The following is a 27,154-nucleotide window of genomic DNA, read 5'->3' as shown; positions in this document are numbered from 1 at the left end:
GCCAAAGGGCCTGATGCAGACCCCCCAGGCGCTGGCGCTGGCTCCTCACTGACCTTACAGGCTCCGCAACATGAGCTGCACCCAGATAAGGAAAAGAGTGTGGGGCAATGACCCAGGATGGATAACATATCCCTTTTAAATCATGCCGTATCTTTAACTGTTTTATTATTAAATACTTCTGCCATACAATACAGCAGCTCCACATCCTGCTATTTCCCCTCGCAACAGATCTGCTCTGGCCGTGATTATCCGAACAAGCATCATTAACCCACGGGAGCCACGTGTGGGGCCGGGCTAGGTTTCCCCCTCAGTTTCCCCACTTGCCCCTCTTCACTGTGACCTCTGCTCACATCTGAACAGGAGAAACCCCACAGGAATCTGGAAAACATCAGGCTGAGTTAAAGTAAGGCTTCAGTCAATGTCATGAGGGCCTGATGCCACGGGGATGGGCTGGCCAGTGTGCTGGAAGCCGGGCTGGCTGCGGGTACTGGGTGCCGTGGCAAGCCCTGTCCTGCCCCGGGGAGGTCTCCCAGGTGCTTGGACAGGCTCTGCGCCACAAGAAACCAGAGCGGCAGATATCCATCTTCCCAGGGTGTTATTCTCACCTTCAAAAGGAAAATGTCCAAATACCAAGGTTTGCTAAGAAAAATTGATACACATTTTGGAAATTAACAGCTGCTTGGAGCTAAAAGGGGAGGGCATGGAGGGGGGAGATAGAAATTTAAAAAGAAAGAAACCAGGAGAAAGGAAAGAACGCAATGTAAAACGAGGGTAGGAAAAAGCCTTTAAAGTGGAGCCAACTTTATTCAAAGGCACCGAGGAAAGTAATTACATTAGTTTACAAATGCCTTTGTGTTCTGCAGTCTTCCTAGGTTTGGGGTGTGTTTCCAGTTTAACTCTGACAGTTTACAAACCTACCCCGGCCCTGCTAAATAAAGGCAGGACTGCAGCTTTTCCTGGCGCTCCCAGGGCTGACCAAAGACAAAACCCACGTGAGCATATTTGTAAGCGAAGTCTTACACCTTCTCCTAGCAGGAGAAGTTTGCAAAGAACCTGTGAATTTAAGCCATTGATGAAGGATCTCTTTGATCAATGAACTAAAGGAAGCGGAGGGGAAATACCATGTTTCTTATGCCATGAATTGCTGTTGGGAAGTAGCATTTGGTTGTACTCACCCCTACTGAAAGCACCCACCAAACCGGGCTGTTTGGGATGACTGTACCACTGGGATGGACTACAAAGGAGCACGCGGTGTCCTGGCGCGGCTCAGCCGATGGGTGCCGACTTGCTCAGCCATAACAGCTCCAGCACATCCAGCTGGGCAATCCCACCTGGCTCTCATGAAACCAAACGAACTGCAAAACCACCTGCAAGGCTTTTGCAAAATGCTCTGCGAGGCCAGTACCTGCTGTCCTGTGTGCAGCAGAGGGCCTGAACACGGATGTCCCCAAAAAGGGGACCTCGGTGGGTCGGCCACCGCTCAGGCACAGCCCAATAAATCATCACACGCAGTGGAGTCCGTTCAAAATCCAGGCACGCCGACATCCCCCCCGGTGCCCAGGACAGCATCGTTTCCCCTGGGACCACGCCAGGGGTCCCACAATCCCGGCAGCCCACCCCACGGCACCCGGGGATGTACCACAGGGGCGCAGGGAGCTGCCGGCACAGCGATGTGCGGAGCAGCGTCTGCCGGTGCGTATGTGAGCCCACTCGCTCGTGGCCCCGTCCCCCCGGCTCGCTGCGCGCGAGCTCCCGCGAGCTTCGGCTGCAGCGGGAGGAAGGCGGCCGGTGGCTCCGACAAGCCCGTGCTGGTCCAGGCGAGCGGGGCTGCTCCTGCGGCTCGCCTGCTCCTCCCCAGCGCTCGCTTTTAACCGCATGTCAGGCATTAAATGGTCTTTTACACGGAATACTTAAAATTGTCGGAGAAATGAATCTGGTGCCTTCAGTATTTCTCTCGTCCCTGCTGGCCTCCCTTGGAAAAACAAAGGGGAAAAAAACCCAAACAAGCCACACACGAATAACCCTCTCAACGTGTCTGCAAAACGTTGCAAGTACTTGTAGACATAGGCTCACACATGAGCTCCACAGACGACAGCACGTGTGAAACTGGAAAAGGGGTTCAGTGTGCTTTGGCCCGAGTCTGGCACGTCCTCCTTTTCCACGGCCGTTAGGATACAAAGCACTTATTTATTTCTTGAAGCAAAACAATCCTTGCAGCGAGGCCAGATGCTCCGAAATGGAGAGGACAGTGGGAACTACTGGCTGGGTCTGCCGTGTGCGGCGATGCAGCCAGGCACGCACCCCGCGAGGGAGCCGGGGTCCCCCCCGAGACCCCGCAGCCCCGGCTGGGAGAAGACCGCTATCACCCCAGATCCGTGAACCCGCCTGGGTGCCGGCACGTGGCGGCGGGAGACGGATGCGATCCCCGGTGCCGGGCGGTCCGGCACCCCGCGACGCTGGGTTTGCTCTCGGAAACCCGCTCCCGAGTCGCAGGGACAAAGGCGGGGAACAAAGGAAAAAATCTTTTTCCTAAGTTCTATTTGTTCTGGCACGCTCCGCGGCTCTCCGCGCGCTTCTCTCCCGCGGCTAACGGCAGCCGCGTCGTTTGAGCGCTGCTGCTCACCAGTCGAGAACGACAACCGCTCCTGCCAAGCCTTTGGAGCAGCTCTTGGTCTGTAAGAGATCCCGCGGAAACATCGCTTCCCGCTGGCATCAAAGAAGAACATTTGAATGAAGGCCGTACATCCGCAAGTTTTAGACTTGTGAAAGCGCACGCCATGATTCTTCTTTTTTAAGCAGAAATCGAATTTGGATAAAAAGGAGCCAGAAACGGCGGTTTCAAAAGCATCTGAGAGCGGTCTTTGTGCTGCGAGGTACCGACCGGCAGAGCCGCGCTCATACTGCTGAGTCCCCTGCAGCACCAGCAATTATAATGATCATCTGCTGCCTTGATCATAGCTGATAATTCCCCTGGGTAGGCCACTTAAGGTGCTCTTGTATTTATAAGTCACAGGGTAGCATACTACAGTAACGCTGCAACAAGGAAAAGCTGTAATTGTACCCTGGACTAAAGCTCCAGGACAAGTTTATATTGTGTAGTCCAGGATTTTTCTGTTTTCTTTTCCACTCCCTGCTCTTCCCCTGCCTCTCACCTCTGCTGACCACCACACAGCTATTTCAAATTTAAGAACCAAGCAAACCCCACCAGGTGAGTAGTTTTGTTTCCGTGGCCCACCAAAAGCAGCCGATTCCCTCCCCGATAAGAAGATTGTTCAAGGATTAAATAATTTTAACAGCTTCTATCAGCTCACCTCAATCAGGCAAACACCCCAGGATACAGAAATGGAGCAAGAGCCTGGGCGCAGGGTTTTGCCATGGTTTCTTTTCTGCAGCAGGGGATGCGCTCACACCTCCTCCACACGCTCTGCTCCAGGGCAGAGGGAATAGCTCCAGAATCTCCTAACCCGCCCCAGCTGCCCCCAAGTCACGCAGCACTGGCATCGCACACAGAAAAAGCATTTCGTGTGCAGGATTGCCGCTCCGTCCGTCTGGGAAGCATTCGGCATGGTCCGATGCCTGGAGGCTGGATTTAGACAGCTCCAGCCTTGAAATAAGAGCCGCTAACTGCCAGGCTATTTAGATACCGAAAGAGTTCAGCTGGGAGGTGATGGACTTACCGCTACCTCCGAGTGAAATTGGAGAGCTTTTAAAAATGTGCTGAAATGCAGCTTTTGGGTAAAATACTACAGCGTGCATGTGTGCGAGGGGGCAGAGCGAGAGGCGGCCGCAGCTTCTGGCACCACGTACGTGAGTTACAGCTCCCGTCCTCAGCACCCTCGGCTTCCCACCCGCTGCGCTCTGCTCCCAGGGTCAGGATCTGTCAAGGAAGGTAGAGCTCTTCACGGGGCTTTCGTCTTTCCTCTGCCTGGCCATAAATTCGCTTCTCTGCTCTCCATTACCATGCAGGCTTGGGGCACAGGGTTGCTTTGGTCCGTCTCGTTCCTTCCTTGCTGCGAGGCTTTAGTCTCCTGAGGAGTGAAACGGTTTGCTGAACTTATAGGGCTCAAAAAAGGACGAGAAGGTAAAACGCACTTGACCGTAACACAGAGGCACAAGTGAGGCACATGTCCCCCAGAGATGACTGGCCCAGATAATGTATTTTCTACCACACTGGGGTGGTTAAAGTGGGTATCTTTAGGTAAGGTGTAAATGCATGTTCAGTGTAGGTTCAGCTCCGCTCTCCTTTCCTCACTTCGTGACCTGAAGAGCAACTGATAAAGCTTGGAGGTTTTATAACCTTGCTATAGGTCTTGCAAAAGATCCGGAACAGGAATCAACACATGCGTTATCCCCTGAATAAAGCCCCTGTGACAGCTACGAGTCTCACACCACGCTGCAAAGCTCTCCCAGTCCCAGCTCTAATGGCTGTCTTAGAGGAAAGTCATCCCCTGAACCTTCTTCATGCTACTAATTTTACCTCAGATGAGGTTTTCATAACTTTTTAAGGGACTCGATCAGAGCAACTGTGCTGACAGCAAGAGGGAATTAAGTTCTTATGGCACATACAAGGGTCTTGAACGTTGGCATGCCAGCACCATACCGAAAGCTGCACCGCATTTGAAGTAGAGCCCCATCTTTTGTTTAATTGGCAATCTGTGCCCATAACCAGCTGCTCCTATTTTTGAGAGACAATAAAGACAGAAATCCTCAAAAATCCCTTGTATTCAGAAATTCAAGCTGGCATGTTATAACCTCTTTGGATTTCTCCAAACCACAGGCCCAAGGAATTCAAGGCTGCGCATTCACATGTATTTACGCATGCCTTGCCTAAAAATGTGAAAAACACATCATAAAAGTCCTTATTTTTAAGCATCTGCCCTCAAACTTATGTCGGTGCAAGGAGGATCAGCTGTCGGACTGCCAGCCCCAGCAGACAAACTGGCTCCCAAAATTGCCTTCCCCATCTTTGCAGCCAGCCCCGGTCTGGGATTTTGCATTACTGGGGACATGTTTCTATTGGTGTCTGCCCATTTCAAGACTTTCACACTTACTTCTCTATCTGACCATCGAAGGGCAGGCAGGAAGAAGAGTTATTTCTCAAAGCCCACATCCTGAGCTTCTGCCTCGCCTCCTGTACAGCCACCTCTCCCATTCCCATCTGCATCCGTATCTTCCAGAAGAGAAGTCCCTCTTCTGCAATAAGACAACTTCTCATTGAGGTCCAATCCAAGCGGGATTAGAGCCCAGAGGAGCCTCTTGGGTATCCTCTGTAGCCGACGGCTATTACAAGAAACCACATTTTCTAATCACGTTATAATTTATGGAGCTCAGTCTTGGGTTTTTACCCATCGCTCTCCCTGTTGGCAGGTTGCCGCTGAGCCTTACACCTCTGATGGTTTGAAATCTCTTCCAATTTCCTGCCTGAATGCATTTGGAGCCAGTTTATATCTATGTTCTTGTGCCAAAGTTGGAGCTTGAATAACTGCTCTTCCTCCTCTAATGCACAGGGAGTGATCACAAGCCTTCGATTTGCTGGGCTGAACAAACGAAGCTCTTCTAGGCTCCTCAAGGAAATAACATTTCCAGTCTCCTTCCAGTTTATACCCCTCTTTCTTGATCAGCGATGTCATAAATTTTAGCCAGTTTTCCAGATGAATTTTTACCATACCTTATGCAGTGGTATTATAAAATTTTTTTATATTACTATCTTCATCCCTGTGTTATAAACATATTTAAAAATACATAATATTTACAGCTGTTGCATAAAGCACTTTGTAGTCCTGCATTCTGATGAGCCATAATATAAGGGATAACTTTCAGCTCCGCTCTTCAATGCAATGTCTGGATCATTACCTGTGAACACTGGACCAATGCTTTTTTTTCTTTTCAGTAGTGGGCATTAAGTAACCAACATGATTTTCACATAGTTGACATGTACCACAGACCAGCTGATGCCCGAATGAGCGTCTAGGAATCCAGTGAGACTGTGTAGGTTTGGGTCAATTCCCCTTTAGATTATACCTAATAATTTAAGCTATGGATTGAAAGGGCTCTCCAAATTCTGAAATGACCTGCAGAAACTGCCAAAACCCGATGTCACGTTTGTTGGCCAACTTCCCCCCGTGAAATCCTGTAAATTGCTGTGTTGAGTGAGACGTGAACACTGTCTCCCAAGAATAGCGAGGTAGGAAGGCTGTCGTCCAAGTATAATAAGAAAATTGCATTAGTCTTTCAGGGGACCACTTACCTCCCCAGCTCATATGCTGCGTAGAGATTTTAATAAAGTAGAATATTGCAGAAAAAGTTGTTTCATTTCATCTGGTTCATGTCAAAGAAATACGACAGTGAAACAGCGGAAGGCAGAGAAAAATTCACTGCCTGCAAATCTGCATTTTCAGCCCAGCCTGACAGCAGTGTCCTCAGCCAGAGCAGAGCCCACCAGCTGCTCCATCAGCCTTCCAGAAGCTCCACATCACTTGCGCCCACCTGACTCACGGACCAGAAAGCCGCAGGTCTGTCTGCAGCCCTGCACGGCTCCAGCACGTTGCTGCAGAGGTATCTCTTACCCCCATGGGAGGCAAACGGCACCCTCCTGCACCCCGGGGCAGCTCCCAGCCCTGCGACACCCCAGGCAGATGGTAACTCCTGGAGAAATTCAGGGTGCTGCTCTTCACTCGGGGACAACCTCCAGCCCCGCATCGTGGCTCTTTCACAGCCCAGAGAAGTCACCCCTTGCTTTTGTCTCCTTAGTGGCTCGTCTGATGTGGGAAAGGTCCCGCAGGGCTGGCGGATGAGCTACGCTGGGAGGATTTCAGTGCCTGTCTTTGGCTCTGCTTACGGCTGCTCTTCATCTCCATGGTGATTAGAGACAGGTCTGAAGTGGCAAATCTGCTAAAAGGCCCAGCAACGCAGACAGAGGAGCGTAATTAGAAAGCAGGTGTTCGTCTCAAGGAGCACTGTTACCTCTGCAAGAAACAGATGCTGGAAGAACCTAAAAATACATTAACCTGGGTAATGCAGGAGATGCCAGTACCTACTGCTAGAGCTAATGGACTTCTATTTTCTCCGAGCACCCCAAACTCCCTGACGGCACGCTATTTCTTAAAAAGCACCGGAGGGATCACAGAAGCATCCAGGTCTTCTGGAATATGTCACCACCATGCTGGAAGTTGGTTTCAATTGCTGTTCATGCCGTGCTGTACCCATCAGAGACCATGTCTACCCGGTCAGGTACCACCTGTCACTAAATATCTGTATTTCCACCCAAAGCTACAGGGACGTGGGCCAGCTTGGGCCCCAGAAACCACGGACACGCCTGGACAGAAGGCTGTGCTGAGAGCAGGCGGCACCAGCTTGGGTATGGTCCTCCAACGGGACGCCCGAAACCCAACTGGTTCGTGTCCCCGCAGCATGAAGGACCAGCAGAGCTACTTCAGGACCATCTGCATCTCTCCATGCGCTGTGTCTTGTACCTCCTGGAAGGCACAAAAGGGAGCTCTGACATAAGGAAGGTGACAGAAAACAAGGCTACTGCCGGATTTGCATGGTTGGATGGCACCTAATGAAACATACGGTGCTGCGGAGTTTCAAGCGAGCACCGAGCAAGGCTTGTAAAGACAAGAAAAAGAAGAAAAACACCACCACCGAACTACTGGATTTTCTCTAATCAGACAGATAATATTTACAGCCTACAGGCAGTGCCAAAATATTTCAGGAAATGCCTAAGCCCTTCTGAATAAAAGCTCAGGAAAACACAGTATTTAAGGACAGCAACTACAACAGTAAGAATGAAAGCTTTCCACCCTCTCCCAGCCTCCTTACACAGTTTAAAATGATTGCCATAGCAATTATCAAGGCTAAGCTCATTTTGCAGTCTCCTCTGCAAATTAAGTTCTGAGTCGAACACGTAAAAGATCAGCATAAAAACCAAGCGAATCATGTAAACTGCAAGGAGCAGAAATCAACGCACTCTCTGCACAGACAGCACGCTGAGGTCTAATCCATCCCGCGCAATTCCTGTACCGAGGGACTTGAACTTCATTTGAGCAATTCCTTCCAGTAAGGCACAAATGTCATACTTGGAAAAACCCAACCCCAAAGACTTTGGCTCGTTTTTCAGAGTCATCTACCAGCTTTAACTGTCTGCCCTGGACTTACCGCAGAGCAGAATGGTCCAGGAGGGCACAGCAGGAGCACCGAGTCCCTGGGCAATACTGGAGTCCCACCACTTTTTTTTCCCATGAAACAGTAATAGGTACATCTGTATCTGTTCCCTTGCACAACCACAACAAACCCCATCCTGGAAGTATTTTGTTTCCCACCTCTCAATTACCAATTAGATATATCTACAGATGCAGAAAACCACAAGTCCTGCAAGGATCGCATCTCTGTTTTGTTTCATTAGTGCATTCAGACCAGACCCGTCTCTGCAAGTCTCTACAGTGCACCCAGAAACAGCCATATGCAACAAGTGCTTGCACCCCTAGAAGAAAAATCAGGGCAAACTATTTCCAAAGAGCATATTAAAACAATTTACTTCTGGTAACCGAGTGGTGTCATTGTTACCTGCTCGGGCTTCAGGCCGGGGGGGACCCATGCGTACTCTTCCAAGGCACAGCCCGAGTCGTCGTCAGAAGTCGAATTCCTCTGGAAGTCGAACATGAGCTTCGTGACGGTCTTTTCCATCTCCAGAGGCATAACTGTTACGATGTGCTCTTCCTGGGAGCACTTACAGTGAAGGCAAATCTTCCTGCAAAGCGAGGAGAGAGGAAAAAGAGGAGGTGCCCCGGTGAGTTGCACTTTAAATAAGAAAGCAAAGCAATTCCTGCCAGTCGCTGGCCTGCGGATACTAAACTCAACCCTTTTTTATGCTCAGGCATTTTCTAACGTAGGATTTGTCTCTTTCACAAGGAGGAAATAAAAGTCCGTATTTGCTGTAACAACACTTGGCAATCAAGCTGAGTCCGACTGCCCAGTGTTTGGGGATATGTAATTGCTTGTCCCTTACTGCACCGCGAGGAGCATTTCCAGGGGCCGGCACAGGCAAGGGCCGTGTGCCTGCCTGGTGTGGATCGGCATGCCAGCTGGAAATTGCAGAGCAGTTACCGAATTTAGGACAGCTGAGCACTTGGCTAATACAGAAAATGGTGGATTGACTGGGAAGCTGTGAATGACAAGTCCCTTTAGCATGCTGATAGCATAAATTTGCTTATTAAAGTAGCATAAAAATTGATTATAGTCTGAACATATAAAGCTAAATTAAATTAAGGGAGGCTACAAAAACCACAGTCACACTACAACGGCATCTTAACCGCCCGGCTCGACGGCACGTGCCACGGCTCAGCGGCACGCCGGCTCACACGCTGCCCGAGAGCCAGACGGGGAAGGGGGGGGAAAGCACAAGAAGAACTGAAAGAACAGCCCACAGGTTGCCGTTAGCTTAATTCACTGCAAATATCACTTCTTAGCATTTCTTTTAAGGGTCTGTTCCTGCAGCTGGTGGTCCATGGGAGATTTTCTTCGTGGGCTTGAGCGTGAGCATTCTTCTGCGGGGCTGCTAGGACATCACACCCCTTTGCCAGGGGTAACAGCGAAGGATTAAGCCAGCTGAAAACATCCCCCAGCCCCACAGAAAGAGGTTAAAGGGAATGCTGATAAATTGGCTTCTATTTCTGAAAATGCAATGCTCTTCCACAGTATGGGTCAATGGTATCTATTTTGAAGCAACCACACAGGATTCTGAATTAATTCGCACTAATGAAATGCCACCGACTTCTGAGGAATGAGATACGGTTTTACTTGGGTAGCAGAAGGGAGACATCTCAGAAAAAATAAGGTACCACACAAAAAGCGAGGGAAAAGTTACCATTGCCATTGGAGGTTTCTCTGCTGTAAGGTAAAGCAAAGAAATTCAGAGGGCAGCAACAGTTAAACACAGGGTTCTTTAATTTTCAAACACCTTTCCTTCTTGTTCACCATGGTGTACAAGCCAGCTAAGCATACCAGCGCTTAGATCCAGATTCGAGTCTAAATTTCCACTTGGCCCTTACAGCACAAAAAATGCACTCTAGCAAAAGTCAAGAGGCTCCGTTAAGTCAAGCCAGGGAGATTTGCCAGATTTTCCCATTTCCTGCCTTTCATCAGATCTAAACCACACAGCGACCCCCACGCACCCCCGGCATCTGGTTTGTGTCCAGTCGGAGAGTCTCGGCATCGCCTCTGGCTGTTACCTTAAAAAATAATCAAGGCACCATTTCATGTGAATACTTTAATTAATCAGCTACCGTGCAAGGGCGCTCTGCCCCAGCAAAGCCGCTGGTTTCTTTGCCGTTTCCATCTCATTTCAACAATATGATTAGAAGCACCTCAATATGCAACAAGATGCTAGCAATAATTAATAGCTCCAGAGCCCCAGGTTTGGTACTGGAGATAGTTAGTCTAATGGAGTTTAGGAGTTCCTAGCCAAATTTGGATTTTCAGGATATCCATCACAAGCTTCAAAGGGAGACAAACTCAGCAGTCCGTGCTTGGGTAGCAGCAACACCAGGAGCACGGGCGCTGTGATGGGACGAAGCCAGCCTGCACGTTTTTGCCCTCCTGCCCGCTCTAGACACATCCCCTCCAGGAGACGGAGGACGGCAGGAGAGCGCCAGAGGTTTTGGCTTTTAATAAATGAGATAAATCAGGCCACCGTGAGGACTTTAAATAACAGTGTCAAAGAGTTAATAAGCAAGATGTATGATCCTTCAGATCCCAGAGGTCGCTCCACGCGACCGCCATCCCGCAGCTCGCACCACGCACGGCCGGGAGTGCGAGGACCGGGTCGGGAAGCTGATTTACACCCACCTTCACTCCTGCCCCATCCCAGGCAAGCAGGTATCACCAGTGGTTGGCTTCTCCTGGTCAGAAAAGTAAAGAATGAAACGGACACAGGTAGCCTGTCTACTCATCAGTGATGTCCCCAGGCCAGGGCAACGGGCTCTGTAAAAACTTTGCACCATTAAAAGCTGAGCATCTCCACGCATGGGGTTTCTGCCACTTCTCCGGGCAAACTGTACAAACTTCAAGATCTTGCCCCTGAGATACTCAGTTCTCTTCCTTTCCCCTCATTAAAAGCAGAAGATTAACAGCTTTAATTACAATTATTTTCTTTACATTAGGACATGTTGTTTCATGGGAACAATACTCAGTGTCCTAGGAGTGTCTTTCCACTCCTATGATATGGTTTCCATGACTTCTTCGCATAGGTCTCACTTACTCAACTTTATTTTATCATCTTGCAGCTCGCTATAATTAAAAATAATTCCCCGTAGTAAAAACTTAATATAAAAATGTACATTTCAAACACGAGATGAAATTGAAAAAGCAGCATCCTCCCACCGCACTCGAAGCGGGGCGGCATGAATTGAGACGACGCCACGTCCCAGCGCTCCACTGCACGCACGATGACCGGAGCAATGACGTGCCGTGGGTGCCGATGCTATGGTGGAGAGCTGGTGGGTGTTGGAGAGGAGCGGGGCCACGGCTGGCAGCCTGCTTGGCTGCTCCTGCCAGCAATGGCTTGTTAGTCTTTAACGCGGGAATTGCGGCGGAGCCCGGAGATGCTCGGCGCGTCGGCGTGCCGTATACCTTACCGTACAAAGGGTGCCGCAGCCCAGGTGGAGCGGCACGTCCTGCAAAGGGAAACCCATTAGCTTGGCTCTGGCCAGACACAAGCCTCACCTCACCACCACCAAAGCTTCATCAACGACCACCTCCGCTGCCTGGGCAGCCAAGGAGCCCCACACAACTTGAGAAGAGCGTGGGGAGGTGGGTTTTTTTTAAGCAAAAAGAAACTAATGTCAATCACTCTCTAGAAATCCCGTCTTCGTTCCTGAGCCTTTCCGTCTTGCTCTCATCCCAGAGAAGGGTCTGCAAGCTCATCTCAGGCAAGTACCTGCCCTGGTGATTAAGAGAGGTCTCCGGCATCGGGGAGTACAGAGGGTTGGAGATATTTTGGTGCTGTTGCTAAAAGCTGGGGACATCCTGGAGCATCACTTGACTCCAGGAGCTGAGGGCTGGCGAGGAGAAACCCAGTGATGTTGCGTTTCCCAATGGAGAAAGGAGAGCTGACAGCACAACCAGCTTCAGGCACGGAGGGTAAATAAAGGAGCTGTTAAGCAGCCGTAGCTTGGGGACAGGGAGGAAAGAAGAGAGGGAGCCAGCCAGCTGCCATGCTGCTGCGGGAGGCACGGGCTGGGGAGCAATCCAGCGGGGCTGCTCGGCACGGAGCTACACGCAGCTGCCCCGCCGCGGGGCCAGGATGGCGGGAAGCAAATGGGGAGAAAAAGAACATTTCCTGGTGTCGGATTTAGCTGGAAAGGAGCCTGCCTTGAATTGACTTCACATGGTACAAAGCAGCAATGGCTCGAAAACAGATTGAAAAATTTGTTCTACTCGAGGCCAGCGCTTCATGTGATGAAGTTACAAGACGGATGTATATTATTTTGCAACGGCTGCTTTTACGTGGTGCTCTTGGCACGGTGTCCAGTCCTCTTCTCAGGGGAGGCTCTAACCCCCTCCCCAGTTACACCCCCCCCCATCCACTGGTGCAGGGGGACGGTGCAAACTGGATCCGCCACCCCACGCCAGCCCTCTTCTCTCTACCGACGAAAACAGGCACACAAGGGGAATCTGAAGCAAACAGGGCCCAACGCACCAAGCGGGAGAACCTGGCTCCCGAGTGCTTCTCGCTTGGGATGCAGAAGCGTGCTTCCAGCCCAGGTCCACCTACGTACGGCTCGATGTGAGCCCAATTGACCCGCGAGGTCTCTGGGACGAGGCAGTCTCTTGTTGTATGCCGCGGTTAGCAAAACACAGCCTCTGCCATTGCTGGAGCCTCCCACAGCCCTTTCATCATAGCAACGGCACCAACAATAAGTTAAACCACGCTGAAAACACTAGTGCCGTGCAAGAGGCTCTGGAGAGAGCCGCTAGCATGCCCCCAGCTTTCTGGAGAGAGCCGAGGTCTCCCTGCTGTGAAAAAACAGCAACGACTCCAAACTGGGAAAGCACAAGCAGAGCTAAAAAGCCAGGGAAGAGGGGACTGGGAGCAGCCTGAAGCCAAGGCAAAGTGGGTCCTTGCAAATGGTGCGTAAGCTCCAGTAAAGGAGCTGGCCAAACTGGCCTCTCCCAGCAAACAGCCGGCGTGTGCTGGCGTCTGGGGCAGTGCAGGCAGGACCCGACTCCTCTGGGGTTGTGAGGGCAGCAGACCCCTGCCTGCAGGAAAAGCTCCTGGCCACGAGGGTCTTCTCTTCCAGCCATGAGGGTCTTCTCTTCCAGCCACGGCTGCCGGCTCAGCTGGGTGGGCACGCAGGACCTAATGCAGCAAACACCACCAAAGCAAAGCCTGCTCTGGCAGGGCACCGCAGATATTTTGAGAAAGGGCAGCGCGAGAGCCCAAGCCCTCCTGGCAAGGGCAAGAATGAAGGCAGAGTTTAAAAGCATCGCAGAAATGTTAAAATTCCTCTCGGACAAAGGAGGAACTCGGCAAACAGCCCTTATCACACCACCCCCCACCCTCCCGCCCGGCGCTGCTTATCTCTGCTTCTCACTTGTTTCTTCTGGGATGGGAATAAATGGGCTGTATCAGGGAGCAGCTCCATCTCCAGACAATGCGAGGAGCAGGAATGCCACGGCCCGCGCCGGGCCACGCGATGCCTCTGCTGTGCTCCGTAATAAAGGATTTGCATGCATTTGTGCACACATTAACATGCAAGATTTGAAATCCCTCAAAAAGCAATTGTCTGCTCAGCTCGGATGGGGTGTGTAAACACAAAGGGGCAATTCCCTTCCTGCTTGGCTCAAGACGTATATGGCAGCCTGATTATTTTTTTCCAGCGTCGTGCCATCATTCTGATCGCAATGAGGCTTTGGGGTCAGTCACCAGTCAGTAAATCACAAAACTTCTCAGAAACAGCAGAGGCTGAGGATTTGGGGCAGCTCATGTGACCTCTGAGTCTCTTAACAAGGGTGTCTTAGTATCCCTGCCTGTTATCTCCTCCCCTCATTTGAGAGCTAATGAGGCATCTTCCCACCCTGCTACACAGACCCTTTTCTCCAGACCCCACAGGAAGGGCAAACATTTATCTGAACTGAAAAATTAACATAGTCCTTCACTGCCACAGGGAGAGCCCAGAAGCTCTTCTCCAGTAGAGGCATCGCTCTCCCTTTTCACGGATGGGGAAGCTGAGGCACGGGAGCACCCACAGGCAGCACCCAGCCGTGGCTTCCCCATAGACTGCCTGAACAGCAGCTTCATCACAGGAGCCCCAAGGTTTTGTGCTCAAAACAGACAGTTGGAGCTGAAGTTCTGCCTCCTTCTCCAACTTCTCTAACACTGTATTTTGAACCAAATGCTCCCAGTAGCCCCAGCCAGCTGCTGCCCATGGCCCCGGGTCCCGTGGACCTCAGTGACAAAGCGGCATCTCTCTGGACAAAACACTTCTGTGACTTCACAGCTCTTCCAGTCACTTCAGCTGGAAAAAAACCCTATCAGTGGGAATGAATTGCAAAGACTTCGTGCTACCTGGGTTGAAAAGGAAGCTTAGTGAAAGCTTTTATCTGCCCAATTGGAGTGCAAGAGGCTAAAGGAGGTGAATTAGACACAGCATTTACAATAGCAGCAATTCAAAGTCTGAGGACAAGGTGCTTTTGGTGGCCTGCAAGGACAGCCGAGAGAGAGGGCAATGCTCACTTGACCCAAGATGCTCTAGGAACAGTTGGCTTAAAAGATCGTCAAGTGGTAGCAACAGAGCAAGCAGCACAGCAATGCCAGGAAACCAAGGAAGAGAGAAATAATCCAGCAACCAAACTACTCCTATAGATGCAGCTCCCCAGATCTCAGTGGCCATAGGGGAGCATGTGTAGCTGCACATCTCCAGAAAGGTCTGCAGTAGGTAGGGAAACACTGAGAGGATGGAAGAGTTGCAAGTCAGACTCTTCTCCATCTTCCCCATTCAACTTCTCTTCTCTACCTGTTTGGATTTACTCGAGGCAGGTCAGATTTTCAGTGTTGCTTTATTTTTAATCCCCTCTGACCTCTGCAGTGCCAAGAGCAGCAATTGCGAAGGTATCCAGGGTGGCGTTGAAGCTTTTATTACAAACCCCATTTCCACTCCTGGAAAAATCCTCCTCTCTGGCTGAAGTTGTCCATGCACAGTCTTAGGCTGGAGACTAATTTTATTTTTAAGACTCTGTAAAAATCCTTTACTATTGCAAAAGTTATTCTTGCTTAATTAAGAAAAAGAAGAAAAAAAAGAACTATCCCTAGTATTGCCAGCTGCAGCCAAATACGAGCAAAAGCAGTCTCCAAGGATTTTCCAGTTGGTCTGCCTCCATGGTGAATCAGGACCACCAATTCAAGAAGCGGGTGGAACATCTGCCCGTGGGTCCCCACCGCCCTGTCCCCAAACCACTGCTTCCCTGCAGCACAGCCCAGGGCAGCCTCCAGGCTGCTTCCAATTTTGCTGTCTGTGGCCTTAGGCACCACATGGGAGACAGCAACCGTCAGCGCACAAGGCTGTGCTCCTCCCAGATGAGACCAAGAAATCAGGGCAAAACACGACACAACATACAAACCCCCAAATCCCTCATCTGGGCTGCCTTGGTGCCCTTAGGCAAACAAGGAACCAGGACCACAGCCCAAAACTGTGGCCAGACCTCTCAGCACCACTGCAGGACGAATTAAAAGACGACCAACCTTTCCAACCTGTGGCTAAATCACACCAGGGGAGCTGGGGTGCATCACAGGTCATTTTGGGGAGCCCAGATGCACCCCAGGGCTCTGCAGTGAACACAGGACATTGCCAGGCTGCTCCCGTGAGCTTGCAACCGCTGACACAAACCATGAAGATTCTGATGCATAAAGATGAGATGTTTAAATTAAGGGATATTAATAACTCGGCAGATCTCAGAACTCCTCTCTATTTGGAGCTCTCAAGATGTTTTGCAGGAGACGCAATATTTTTTTTCATAATAGAGGGTAGACAGAGGTGCGCAAAGTGCTGTACCCGTGCGAGCTTCAGATCGAGCGAGGGAGAGAGAGAAGAGGAAAAATAAGGTGTCATGAGCCCCAGCCTGTTGCCCAGCCATGCTACCAGGAGGGAAGGTGTCCAACAGGCTGCTCTGTCACATCCAAGATGATGGAGGCAGCCTGCCAGCTCACAGGCTTACCACTCATCTCAACATGTTTATGTTACGGCTTTTTTTCCCTCCCCTTAAAGGTCCGGCTCTTAGCATACAGAAACAATAACAACCACATATTTTTCCCCGGTCATGAAGAAGAAATGCAAACCACCGGTTTCCAAGTTGAAGAGAAGAACAGGCTCGATAACAGCGAAACCAACCTCCAAGCTGGTGGGCAAACAACGCTGAAGCCAATCTCAGGATTTTGGAAGGCAGAGGGAGCCACGGGACGGGCAGACCCAGGAACTGTGGACACCCGAGAGGGGTTTGGTGTCCCCCGTGGCAGGACAAGACCCCAAGGCCCCCGAGAGCCCAGCGGGGTCACTGGCCAGCAGGGATGGAGCAGGGGAGGCAGCGGAGGGAGCAGGCGGCAGCAGGACCCTCGCCAAACTCTCCCTCTGGGCTGAGTTCAGCAGCAGTGCCCACCCGAGAGCCAACGCACGGCTGTGCTGCAAAGCCCCTGTCCCACCCCACGGGTTATCTTGTCAGATTTTTAATTATACCGTTCGGCGGCTTTTCAGCCTAACAAGATGCCGAGCTGTATTGCAGGGGGTTTCTTGCTGCTGCTTCACTGAAGGAAGAAAATTGCCTCCAAGCCTGGGGTTCTAGCAAGATTTGGGCTCTCCCTCTGGATCCAAAGCCAGCTCTCCACAAAGAAGCCTGGCTCTGTTCAGCATGTGGGTCCTCACTGTCTTCTCAAGTTTGCGTAATCCTGGTCTCTTCACAGGCAGTATTTCTCTTCCTGCCCATCTTTTTCCCTCACCTTGTTCCAAGCTTGCAGCCCATCTCTCCAGCACCGGTCTCGGACAGAGAGGCTAAGCGGAGTGCGTTCCCGGCGATCTGTCCCGGGGCTTTAAGCGCTATTTTAAGGGACTTTGCCAGTTTGCATTTGCAGCATGACAAGCAGAAACCACGGGAAGCAGTAAACATGCTGCAATTTGAGCATCTCCCAGGCCGTACGTCCTAAAGGAGAAAACCTGGCTGATAGGCAAAATGCTCAGAAGCAGGATGAGCTAGGCTGAAAATTGTAATTATTTCTAAAGTTAAGGCTTAGACGGCATCCCCTGACACAGGCAATACTGACCCGCTTGTGAAAGCAATCACTACCAGCCTGACCTCTGTATGTGCCGACTAAGCCCGAGCAAGTCTGCCAACAGCAAGTGCACAAGGCTGGGTCATTTTGTTAAGCTGAATCCGGCTGGTAGAAAACACGCAACGGGAGAAGATTAAAATACGAAGCAAAATATAATCTTGTTAGCTGCATATAGTTTTACTTCACAAATCTTTATCGCAGGCTCAAGCCGTCAGCCTTGTAAATACAACGCAGTGATGTGAGACATGTAAGTGCTCCCACAGTAGGTGAAATAATCGCAGAATACAAATAAGTCAGATAAGTTACAAGATAAGAGAGCTAAAACTGAAAGGATGACACTGCATCTGGTGCAAATAATTATTTTGGCATTATTCTGTCCAGCGCTAATCCTCAACGGCTCAAAAAGATTCAATCAGTGCTTAGCACCGCCAAGGAATCATGACTACAAAACAAAAAGTAACTGGATTAAAATCTTTCTATGGTCACAGGTCACGTCTGCGTCACATCTGCTTAAAATGTTCCTTCAAGGAACAAGAGAAAAAGGAAATTTGACTTGAAAACATTGCACTGAAAAACATAACCCCCAGGTTGCAGTTCTAGGTTGGTTTATAGTTAGGTATTCTGGCACGAAAAAGAAGGACGTAGAAAGATTATTACTTTAAAACTCTCCGTCCTCAGGAAGGCAAAACCACCACAGTAAACAGCTGAACAGTAATGTCCTCATCCACAACACCAGCCTGCATGCAGTCTGCTCAGAAAATGCCCAGAGAACCCAGGCTTCCAGAAGCTGCCTTTACCAGAGCAATAAAATTAACACTGAGAGATGAGGATTTTTTAATAGTTATCCCTATTAGAGCCAGCTGAGCTTTTCTGATTATTTTTAAAATGAAAAATCCATTACGGTGGCATCAGTGTTTCTCCCCGACTGCCTGCAGCTGCAGAAATGCAATTTAACAATTAACCTTTTACGTCCATAAACAGGGAGAACAGCAAAGGCTGGGAAAAAAGCGCAGCCCCCTTGCAGATCACCACCAACAGCACACTGAGCAAAGTTCGCACGCAGCTACGTGCAGCCACAGAACGCTGCTTATTCCTCCTCCTCCTCCCCCTCTCTTCCTACCCCTCCTAAAAATCCACCACGACTTCGAAGTTGCCGGCAAAAGGCAGTTTCTTACCTGTTCCCACCGCCGGCGACAGCGCGGGAGGAAAAAATCCAGCGGGTCGCTCCGCCGTCCTAGTGGTCCCAGTTGCCTCCCAGGACCAGCCCGAGCACCGCAGTGCCATAAAACATCCCGCGCTCCCCCGGCGCAGCCCACCGCCCCGACACACGCAGGCTCTCGTCGGAGCCTTTCAGACGAGCCGCGCACCGACCGCGGCGCGTCTCCGAAGGCAACCTGCCGGGGAAAAACGTGCCGCTCCTGCCCCGCGTCTTAAGCTTTTCGCTTAAATTGCCTCGCTCTGAAATCCAGCTCCGGATGGTGCCCCTCTCTCTGCTCCCGATCCAAACGAATCCGGCAGTTCCCCCCCTCCAGCCTGCCTTTCGCTAAATGACCCTTCGAGGTGGCAAGAGGATGTCCAATTTGCTCTCCGAGCGCAAGGCATTAACGAGGAGAGACGCAGCCCGTGGAGAATAATTGCCGGCGCGGGAGCGACGCGGGGCTCTGCTGTTGCATTGCTCTCCTCTCCTGCATGCTAATGAGCAATGATGTCAGCAAGCCAAAGTCACCGCATCCGGACCGCGCGCCGCGGCCCGGCCACCCTCGCCATTTATTTACATGGAAATCAGCCCGCTCTCAGCATCAATAAATCCTGCGGGCTGCTTAGGGAAAGGGGAAAAAAAAAAAAAAAAAAAAAAATCCTTCTCGCTGGCTCGCATGTGCGCGGTTCAAAGAGTTGGCTCTGCACCAGCAGCCCAAATTGAATGGCGTGAAGACACTAATTACCCTTCCCCAACTATCATCTTATTTGATGCTGACCGGATCTCAACTTGCTGTCAAACTTAAGGCACCGCTTCTTAGGTACGCAGGCTATTAAAGCAATGATCTGCTGGCTCGGAGCAACATATCGTTTTTCTCCTGGCTTTCAATGCCCTCTTAATTATTTTCTGCAGTCATTTGCTATGATTCCCCACTGGTTTTTAGATGCAGCATGTTTGTGCACCAGCAGGGCTAAATATTCTAGGAAATACAAGTTATTAGAGTGGTGTTTTGGTTACCGCATATTTTAATACATTTTCTTTCGCACGGCCCCGAGAGAGGCACAATTGGCACCTTTTATGTGTATCTCAGGTAAGTAGTGCGAGCCCCAGGAATACGCAACCCCAACGGGGATGCCGAAGACTCCTTCCCCTATGTTCCCCTCCCCTCAGAAAAGAAAAGAAAATGCAGAGAGGGAGCTACGCTGCCAAATCTCTTCTGCTGCTCTTAAGCCCCGTTGCTTGGAAATTAGGTGGTCACAAATGAATCTCTGCTTCAAGTCAACTGGAGGAAAGCGTTTTGCATTTGCAAAAAGTGAGTGAAATTCAAAAACCTCATTTCTGTGGGCTCAGAAGAATACAGAAAGCAAATAAAACTCGCCCAACACGTAGCGTTTTTTAGTACACTCCTGACTTTCGGGGCCTGGCTCCAGATTTCAGAGCCCTTGATTTTGGCAATATTAGCTATATTTACAGAACACAGAAGGATGCGGAAACTACAGCTGCGAGTTTTTCTGCAGTCTCAAATGACTTAAATTATTATTATTAAGGCTCATAAATTAGGTTTCATTATATGGAAGTACACTCAAAATCTCAAGGGCGAGATCTTCAGCTGGGACAAACCAGCCCAGCTCCCCCTTGGACCTGCCCCAACTTACCCTGGCCAAGCGGGATGGACTGAGAACGTGCAGAGACCTCAACTGGCTCAGACAACTTCAGACAAAAGGAAGCAATTCAGGGCTGTTGATGAAATATTTGAGCATCTACAATTTTGTGGGGATTTTTAATTTTTTTTTCCCCTCTTTTTTTTTTTTTTTAATTAAGTCTACAGCTGCAAGTCCAAGAGTTGAGCACTGACCCTGTTACCGCATCCAGCCAGCTCAGACCTTCCTTTCATGGCAGACGGAACAGCATCACCTCCACTTCTGCTGGGGATGGCTGCAGCACCGAGGAGGGTCCCCTCCAGCTCCTCCAACTACACAGAGCAACAGAACTCGTAGGAAAAAACTCTCCTGACCCTTCAGCTTCCTAAACTGGCACATTTTGCCCCTTCCAGCTTGCATCGGCATTGTGGTCAGGCCATCAGCTTGCCTCTCTATGGTTAATGTGCCACCGCCCCAAGATGATGTATTTTTCCTCTGAAATTCAGAACATGTTAATTACAATACAAAGGAAATGAGACAAACCTGAATTTTGCAAAAGCAAATAAAGAAGCTTCTAAAATTATAATGTTGGGCAGAAACGCTGTAGAGCAGAAATTACCCTGTTTACTGTAACAATCTTCCCTGGAAATGTATTGGTAAAAGCACGCAGCAGTGACTAGGGGCTACTACCGGCACAAAGAATATGCACTGCTCTGTACAGCAGGTCCTGTAGGCGCTAATTTTGAACAAACACATGAGTAAAATGCCTGACTTTATCTGCATTAACTTTCAAGGAGCAAAGGCCCTTTAGCTATAAACACTTGGGAGCAAAGTGTCTATTAGTGCTCCAAGTGCCACTTGAGCAGGACCGCCAGCCAGTCCCGTGCTGGGGGAAAGGTTGGCAGGGCATGAGCCCGACTGTCCAACCCCGCTTCTTGTACGATGTGTTCTGTCGTACAACTCCATCCACGGCAGCTTCAGTCACCCAGGACCAGCCAGGGCGGACGGTGCTCTCATCCCCATGCAACCAAGCACCCTACAGCACAGGTGAGTTCTGCTTGGCTGTCTTGGCCAACTGGATCATCCCCAAGGAAGGGGATCATACCAGAAATTGCAAACTTTTAAGTTGATCTGCAAAGATAAAACGGGAGTGAGAATCATGAGCTGATGTAAAAGAGCAGTGGGACCAACGCTTGTAACGTCTCAGCTGAACGGCTAACTATGAGCAGATGAGCTTTGTGTCTCCAAACAGCACGTATAATCGTCATTGCTCCTGGCAGACTTCTTGTTCCAATACTTGCAAACCTAAATATCCACAAAATCCAATCACCAGGCTCTTCTTAGACAAGAAATCAGATTAAAAGCTGCCACATTTGGACACACAACTGTCTCAGGAAAGTGAAAATGAGCCTTCCTGCTTTGAAAGCTGCCGGTTCATTGGCAATTGCTCCGTATTACCATTACCTGCTGCAAGGCTTGTGAAAAGGTCATGTGTTGGAGTAACTCCAGAAGGCACACAAGATTTCTTGACAGATTCTGCACGTTGCACAGGCGTAATGGGTGTTTCATTAAGCAGCAAGGAGAACACCGAGCTGGTGGAGCACATTATCAAAGGTCACGTGAAGGACTTGCAACATTACGAGGATGGATGCTGACAACTGCCAGCAATGAAGAAAACAACCAGCAGTAAAACCTTAGCTACTGAAATAAAGAAAGATCAAGAGCAGGAAGCCCCCACTTAGGTGCAGAGGTGTGAGATGGACAGCTACGCCTGTAAATGTAGCCACATCTTTCTGCCCTTTGCTGCTAGTTTTAAAGACAAAGACCCAAATTCAGTCAACTTTAAACTTTCTGCCATCTGTACAAACTCATCCCTATGGCTAATTTAACAATCACTGTAAGAGCCCATGTTTCATAAATGCTGTATTTTATCACCTTGGTGTATCGATCGGCCGTCAATCAATAGGATTCCACGTGACACTGTTGACTCTCCTGATGACGACGAGCTACACGGCACGGCCACGTGCAGCGACAGCAGACCAGCGTCCTCAAGGTCGCTGGGCTACTAACCTGATGAATGTCAGATCAAGTTGCCTTTCTGAATTATTAAGAGAGCATCGTCTGCTGCAGCGCGCCAGGGCGGTGCACAGCACTGCTACCTTGGGATGTCACAGAGGCTCCAGCCTCTGCCACCCCGAAATGCTGCCCGCGGGGACGAAGGCTGTCCCCTGCACCGCACACACCGCCAGCCTGGCCCGGATCGGTGGGACGGCAGGAACCCCCATCACCGAGCCCGACCTGGCTCACAGCGACAGACACAATAACAGATTACTTTCCCTTCACTCCTCTGACCCACAGAAATACAGAACTGGATACTCACAGTGGTTCCCCCCTCCCCGTCCCTCACCGTTCCCATGCTCGCCCCTGTAATTTGCAGAGAAATCTCTGCTCTCCGAGCCAGCACTCCCACCCGGGTGCCAGGACGAGCTGTGCTCAGGTTGGGGACAGCCGGAGCCCAACTGGGGCAGGGACACTGCCAGGGCCACTCTCCCATGGCCACGGGGCAGCGATAAGCAGCAGACCGAGGGGCTGGAGAGGGCACGGCTTTACAAACACCCGAGGGGAAGGCGAGGTGATCGCAAAAAGCCGTTAGCGATGAACAGGGAAGGGAGAAGACCCGACGTGGCAGGGTCCGGCCCCACTCCTCCCAGCCAAACGCCTGGCTTTCCAGGAGGCACGCAGGGATGTGCCTAAGGTAGAGGGAAAGCTCCTTGGAGAACCCGAGCCACGAAATACAGGTCAAGACTTTAAATTAGGTTAAGCTCTCTTTTTCCTTCTTTTTTGTCTTTATTCTTTCTAAGCAAAGCAGCAGAGCCACCCCTCCCCATACCTCTCAATGCCAGAAGCAGGGATGTCTTATCTCAAAGAAAAACGGGATGGAGGGAGGTGCAGAGAGACCAACATCAGATGCAGATCATTAATCCCCAAAACTTGGCGTCCTCCACTCTTCCTGAGGGCTGCCATTTGTACCTCCACGCAGCTGCTGCCCAAGACCGCGCGAGACAGACCCGCTCCTCCTGCTGTCACCGCTGCTGCGTTCCGCTCGTTTTCGGCAGAGCCACAGGTGAGGATCCGCGCTGCCTGTCTGCGAGGAGGAATTTCGTTTTTTCAAACACCATCGAGCCCAGCAGCAGCTGACACAGAAGGCGAGGTACAGCCCATACGCACTGCGGCTGATTCGAGAGACAATTTTCTCTATTTCCTACCAATTCGCCCCGCGAGACACGCCTGACCCTCACCGGCATCCTCCGGCGCACAGCCAGAGCCGGGCGGCGAGGCTGCGGCCGCGAGCACACCCTGTGCCATCCGCGGGCTCCGGCAGCACCGAACCACGCAAAACGCAGGGGCGATGCCGCGGGAGGACCCGGATCCCACGACAAGGCGCTCCAGAAGGACCCTCACCCACCCACTGTCCCCACCACGCACCCCCAGCTCATGCCGCAGACGGCATTTCAATCGATCACTGTATCTCTTTCTCTTTTTTTTTTAATCACCTTAATGCAAGAAGCTTTGGGGAGCTTAACAACAATAAGGGTTTTCATAGCCTCTGGCTTTAACTCGGCACTACGATGTTTCTTACTTTTGTACGTCGAAAACAAATTTGTAACTGAATGCGAACAACAATCTGGGTGCTCACATCGTTTTTTTCCCCTTTGCTAGCCTGATAGTATTCTCATCTGAAGACTTTTTAATAGTGTCCCTTAATGTTATCTACAAAAGCCTCATTAAAGCACTGTATTGTAATTTAAGCTAAATAAACTCAACGCAGTTATTTTTTAATGACGTATTTTTCCTGGGGCCTTTCCACAAACAATAAAGCGTTCACTGAAACTATGTTACGAAGGAAACACATAAATCTTCAGCTTATCTGGTGGTATGTTTTCCAAAGATCTAAACCTTTGATCAGCAACAAATTAATTTTCCATTTACACAAAATAGAAGATGTATTTCCAGGATAACCAACTAACCCTGCAAGTCTGCATTAACATGTGCCTTGGCAGCAGCTCAGGACTCCCTCGCTGCCGCTCTTCTCACTGCCTGACGCTGTCAGGGTCGCTGTCACATTAGATTATTTTTATTTTATTTTTTGGCTTCAAACCTGTCTAATAGGGTGTTTCGGGTCAGTGGTTATGCCCTGAGGATTTCTTGCTTTTGCTCACCGAGCTCTCCTCTGCACCAGCCACGCACCACCTGGTGTCCCCCCCCAAAAGCTGTGCATCCTCCAGGATGGGGGCACGGTGCTCAACCGTCTCCGTGCTCTGAGACAAGTCTCGAGCCAGCCCGGAGTCCCGGCCAAGCGACACAAGTCTGGTTTTTACCTCCCTAAACCAGACCGCGCACTTCTTCTCCGGCTGCCAGCAGGATTTCGGTGCTTCCCTCGCCCCGGCCAGGCTCCGCGCAAGCCCCTGCTCCACGCCAGGCGCCGCAGGCAGCTCCCGGGGCTGCGCAAACATCCAAACTCCTCAGAAACCACCGACGGTTTAAGGCGGCCACGCTTCTGCTCCCACCCAGGAGAGACACGGCTGCCTGCTCTTCGCCAGCTAAGAGGGAAGAGATTTGCTGCTTGCTCCCAAACTGTGTTAAATGGACAGGGAGGTGGTAAATCCAGCGCGTTTTTGGATCCACCCGATGCTCCCGTAATATGTCTGGGAGGAAATCACGCATGTTGGGTCATGAACAGAAAGGGCTTCCATGATGTCTTCAAGTCTTAAATTTCCCAGTGTATTTGCAAACCTAGGGAGATCGGCCGTGGTCAGGAACGCACCTGGCTGCTCACCTCCTGACTGCTGGGTGGGAAGAAAGGTGCCAAAACAGGTTATTATTTCATACCTGAGAGCATGAAGTAGACCTGGACAATATAAAACCAGCTAGTGTGAGCAGATGGACTGGCACACGTTGTTTCAGTCCACCCCAAACTCCACCCACTACAAGACTTCCACAATCCAGCTAAGCTTGATTTTCAATTAAAAAAAAAACAAAACCGAAACAAACACCGCACCAATAAAATTATAAAAAGTGGCATCTTGACTTAAGCCTGGGTGGTTTCCCGGCCCCAGCTCTCTTAGGACCACGGCCCCATGCCTTGCCTGGAGTGCACAGAGCGGGTCAACATGTCTTGGGCTACGGCGAGGTTTGCAGCCTGGCTGTCCCGCTGGATGGAGCTGGATGGAGCTCCAATGTCCCTGAGACAGCCTGGCACTGCACGCAAATGACAGGAGATGTTTGCTATTCTTCCCTTTGTTTTAATTAGTAATAACAATTTGTTATCGTGGCTTGACATTTGTTCATACTTAGGAATAAATTGCTTCCTTGAATGATATGCTGAGATTACAATGGGCTTTCTGTGTTTGTGTTGGTTTTAGTAGCTCATAACAAACCATGAAATTCATTACTCTTGCCACAAGCACCCATGAGATGTGCCAACCAGGGTGTGATTTATACACAGCTCAACTCATGGAAATTAAAAGGTTTTAATGTTGCCTGCAAGAAGTCAAGGGTTTGAAATTTTATACAGCTGAATTACAAAAAAAAAATCCCGGATGCCAGCTACTGCATTGTTTTATCTGCCTAAGGAGGCTGAACATTAAAGTCAGGGTAAAAATAATTCACTAAATATTAATTAATTTAAGTGTATAATTTGAACACCCTTTTTAGCGATCAGCCTTCTGGCCTGCAAGTTACTTCATTCTCATCTTTAACTGCTTGGAAGCTACATAAAGGAAGATATTTAACAGCAAAACTTCTCTGCTACAATATAATTCAGCACAACAGTCCCACTGAAAGAAATCACTGGAAATCGCAGCCTGTGCCTCACCATCCTTAATGGGAAAGGGCTGTCAGTCATACCCCGGTCCCATTTCTCCATGCCGCGTCAAGCCTTGTACATCAAACCCAATATACAAATCGCCAGCCCCATCAAGATCATTAGAGCCGCTCAGCCCGTCAGGGAAAGGTCAGCGCGTCGCCGGCTGACGGCTGCCTGCTCCAAAGGCAGCATCAATCACAGCCCTCATCAAAGGCGGCCGCGGTGGTGAGAGCGTGCAGCTGGAAACCCGCACCCCTTCCTCGTATAACCTGTCATCCTCGAAACCCGCTTCCCTGACGGTAAAACACGGCCACGCTTTTATCTCACCGTGACCTGTAGGGAAATGCAACTAAATCGTCTGCCGGAGGAACAGGGGGGATCGGGACCCGCGGAGAGGGATTAAGACCGTATCAGGAGAGGGTTGCGCCGAAGCGTGGGCTCCCTCGTCCGCGGGGTCCCAGCCTGTCCCCGCTCTCCTGGATGGGTCCCGCGCAGGCGGCAGCACGGGAGCAACCCTCTTTGCTGCACAAGCCCCAGTCCCCCCCAACCTGGGAACGGTCTCTAGCAAAGGGTCAAAGCCACCCTACGATGAGATGCCGGTTGGTGCCGTCACAGCCACGCCGAGGCACGGCTCGCAGGTGTCCCCAGCCGGGGGATTTCGGGGGGTGCCCCACGCTTGCGGGGGCACCAGCATCACCGTGCCGGGCTGCTGCCGCCCTCCACCAGCCTCGGCCTCAGGCGTGGTGCTCCCAGCTCCTACGAGCCCACGAGGGCAGTCTGCCCACGGCTCGGGGACCGGGAAGGGGGGGAGAAACCCAAACGCTCGCGATTAACCAGGGGACACCAGCATTAGTGAATGCTATTGCGTCCGTCAGCCATTGCTTGTTAAACATGCTGAAAGCCACAGGCCATTTCTTCCTCTTTTTTCCCTACCATGCTGTGCTGCACGCAGCATTATCTTCAAAGGGCGAAGCAAACATGTTTGCTAAACATAAGCAGACTAAATACATCAGCCTTTTAGAAGCAGTTATTGCTGCTAGAGATTTAGTGAGTCCCATTGTTTCGTGGTTCAGAAAGCATTTTGCTGGCTGCTTTGGAGCGGGCTGTTCTTCAAAGCGAGCGCCCTATGACAA

At 50.5% G+C, this 27,154-nt stretch overlaps 1 protein-coding gene across 3 annotated transcripts in view; it reads right to left on the bottom strand.

Annotated features, from left to right (window-relative positions):
- The window catches only part of PRICKLE2 (prickle planar cell polarity protein 2), a 108,753-nt gene that overhangs the window by 24,372 nt on the left and 57,227 nt on the right, over positions 1–27,154 (bottom strand). For 2 of the 3 annotated variants that reach the window (XM_069811944.1, XM_069811946.1), the window contains one exon: positions 8,566–8,749. In XM_069811944.1, the coding sequence (XP_069668045.1) occupies positions 8,566–8,749 (184 nt within the window). Of the gene's footprint in view, positions 1–8,565; positions 8,750–18,492; positions 19,323–27,154 lie in introns of those variants that run through there. The other variant, XM_069811945.1, reaches the window with a different exon arrangement.

Source organism: Haliaeetus albicilla, chromosome 24 (assembly GCF_947461875.1).
Source record: "Haliaeetus albicilla chromosome 24, bHalAlb1.1, whole genome shotgun sequence".
Lineage (NCBI taxonomy): Eukaryota > Metazoa > Chordata > Aves > Accipitriformes > Accipitridae > Haliaeetus > Haliaeetus albicilla.
This window is presented reverse-complemented; position numbering and strand designations above follow the sequence as displayed.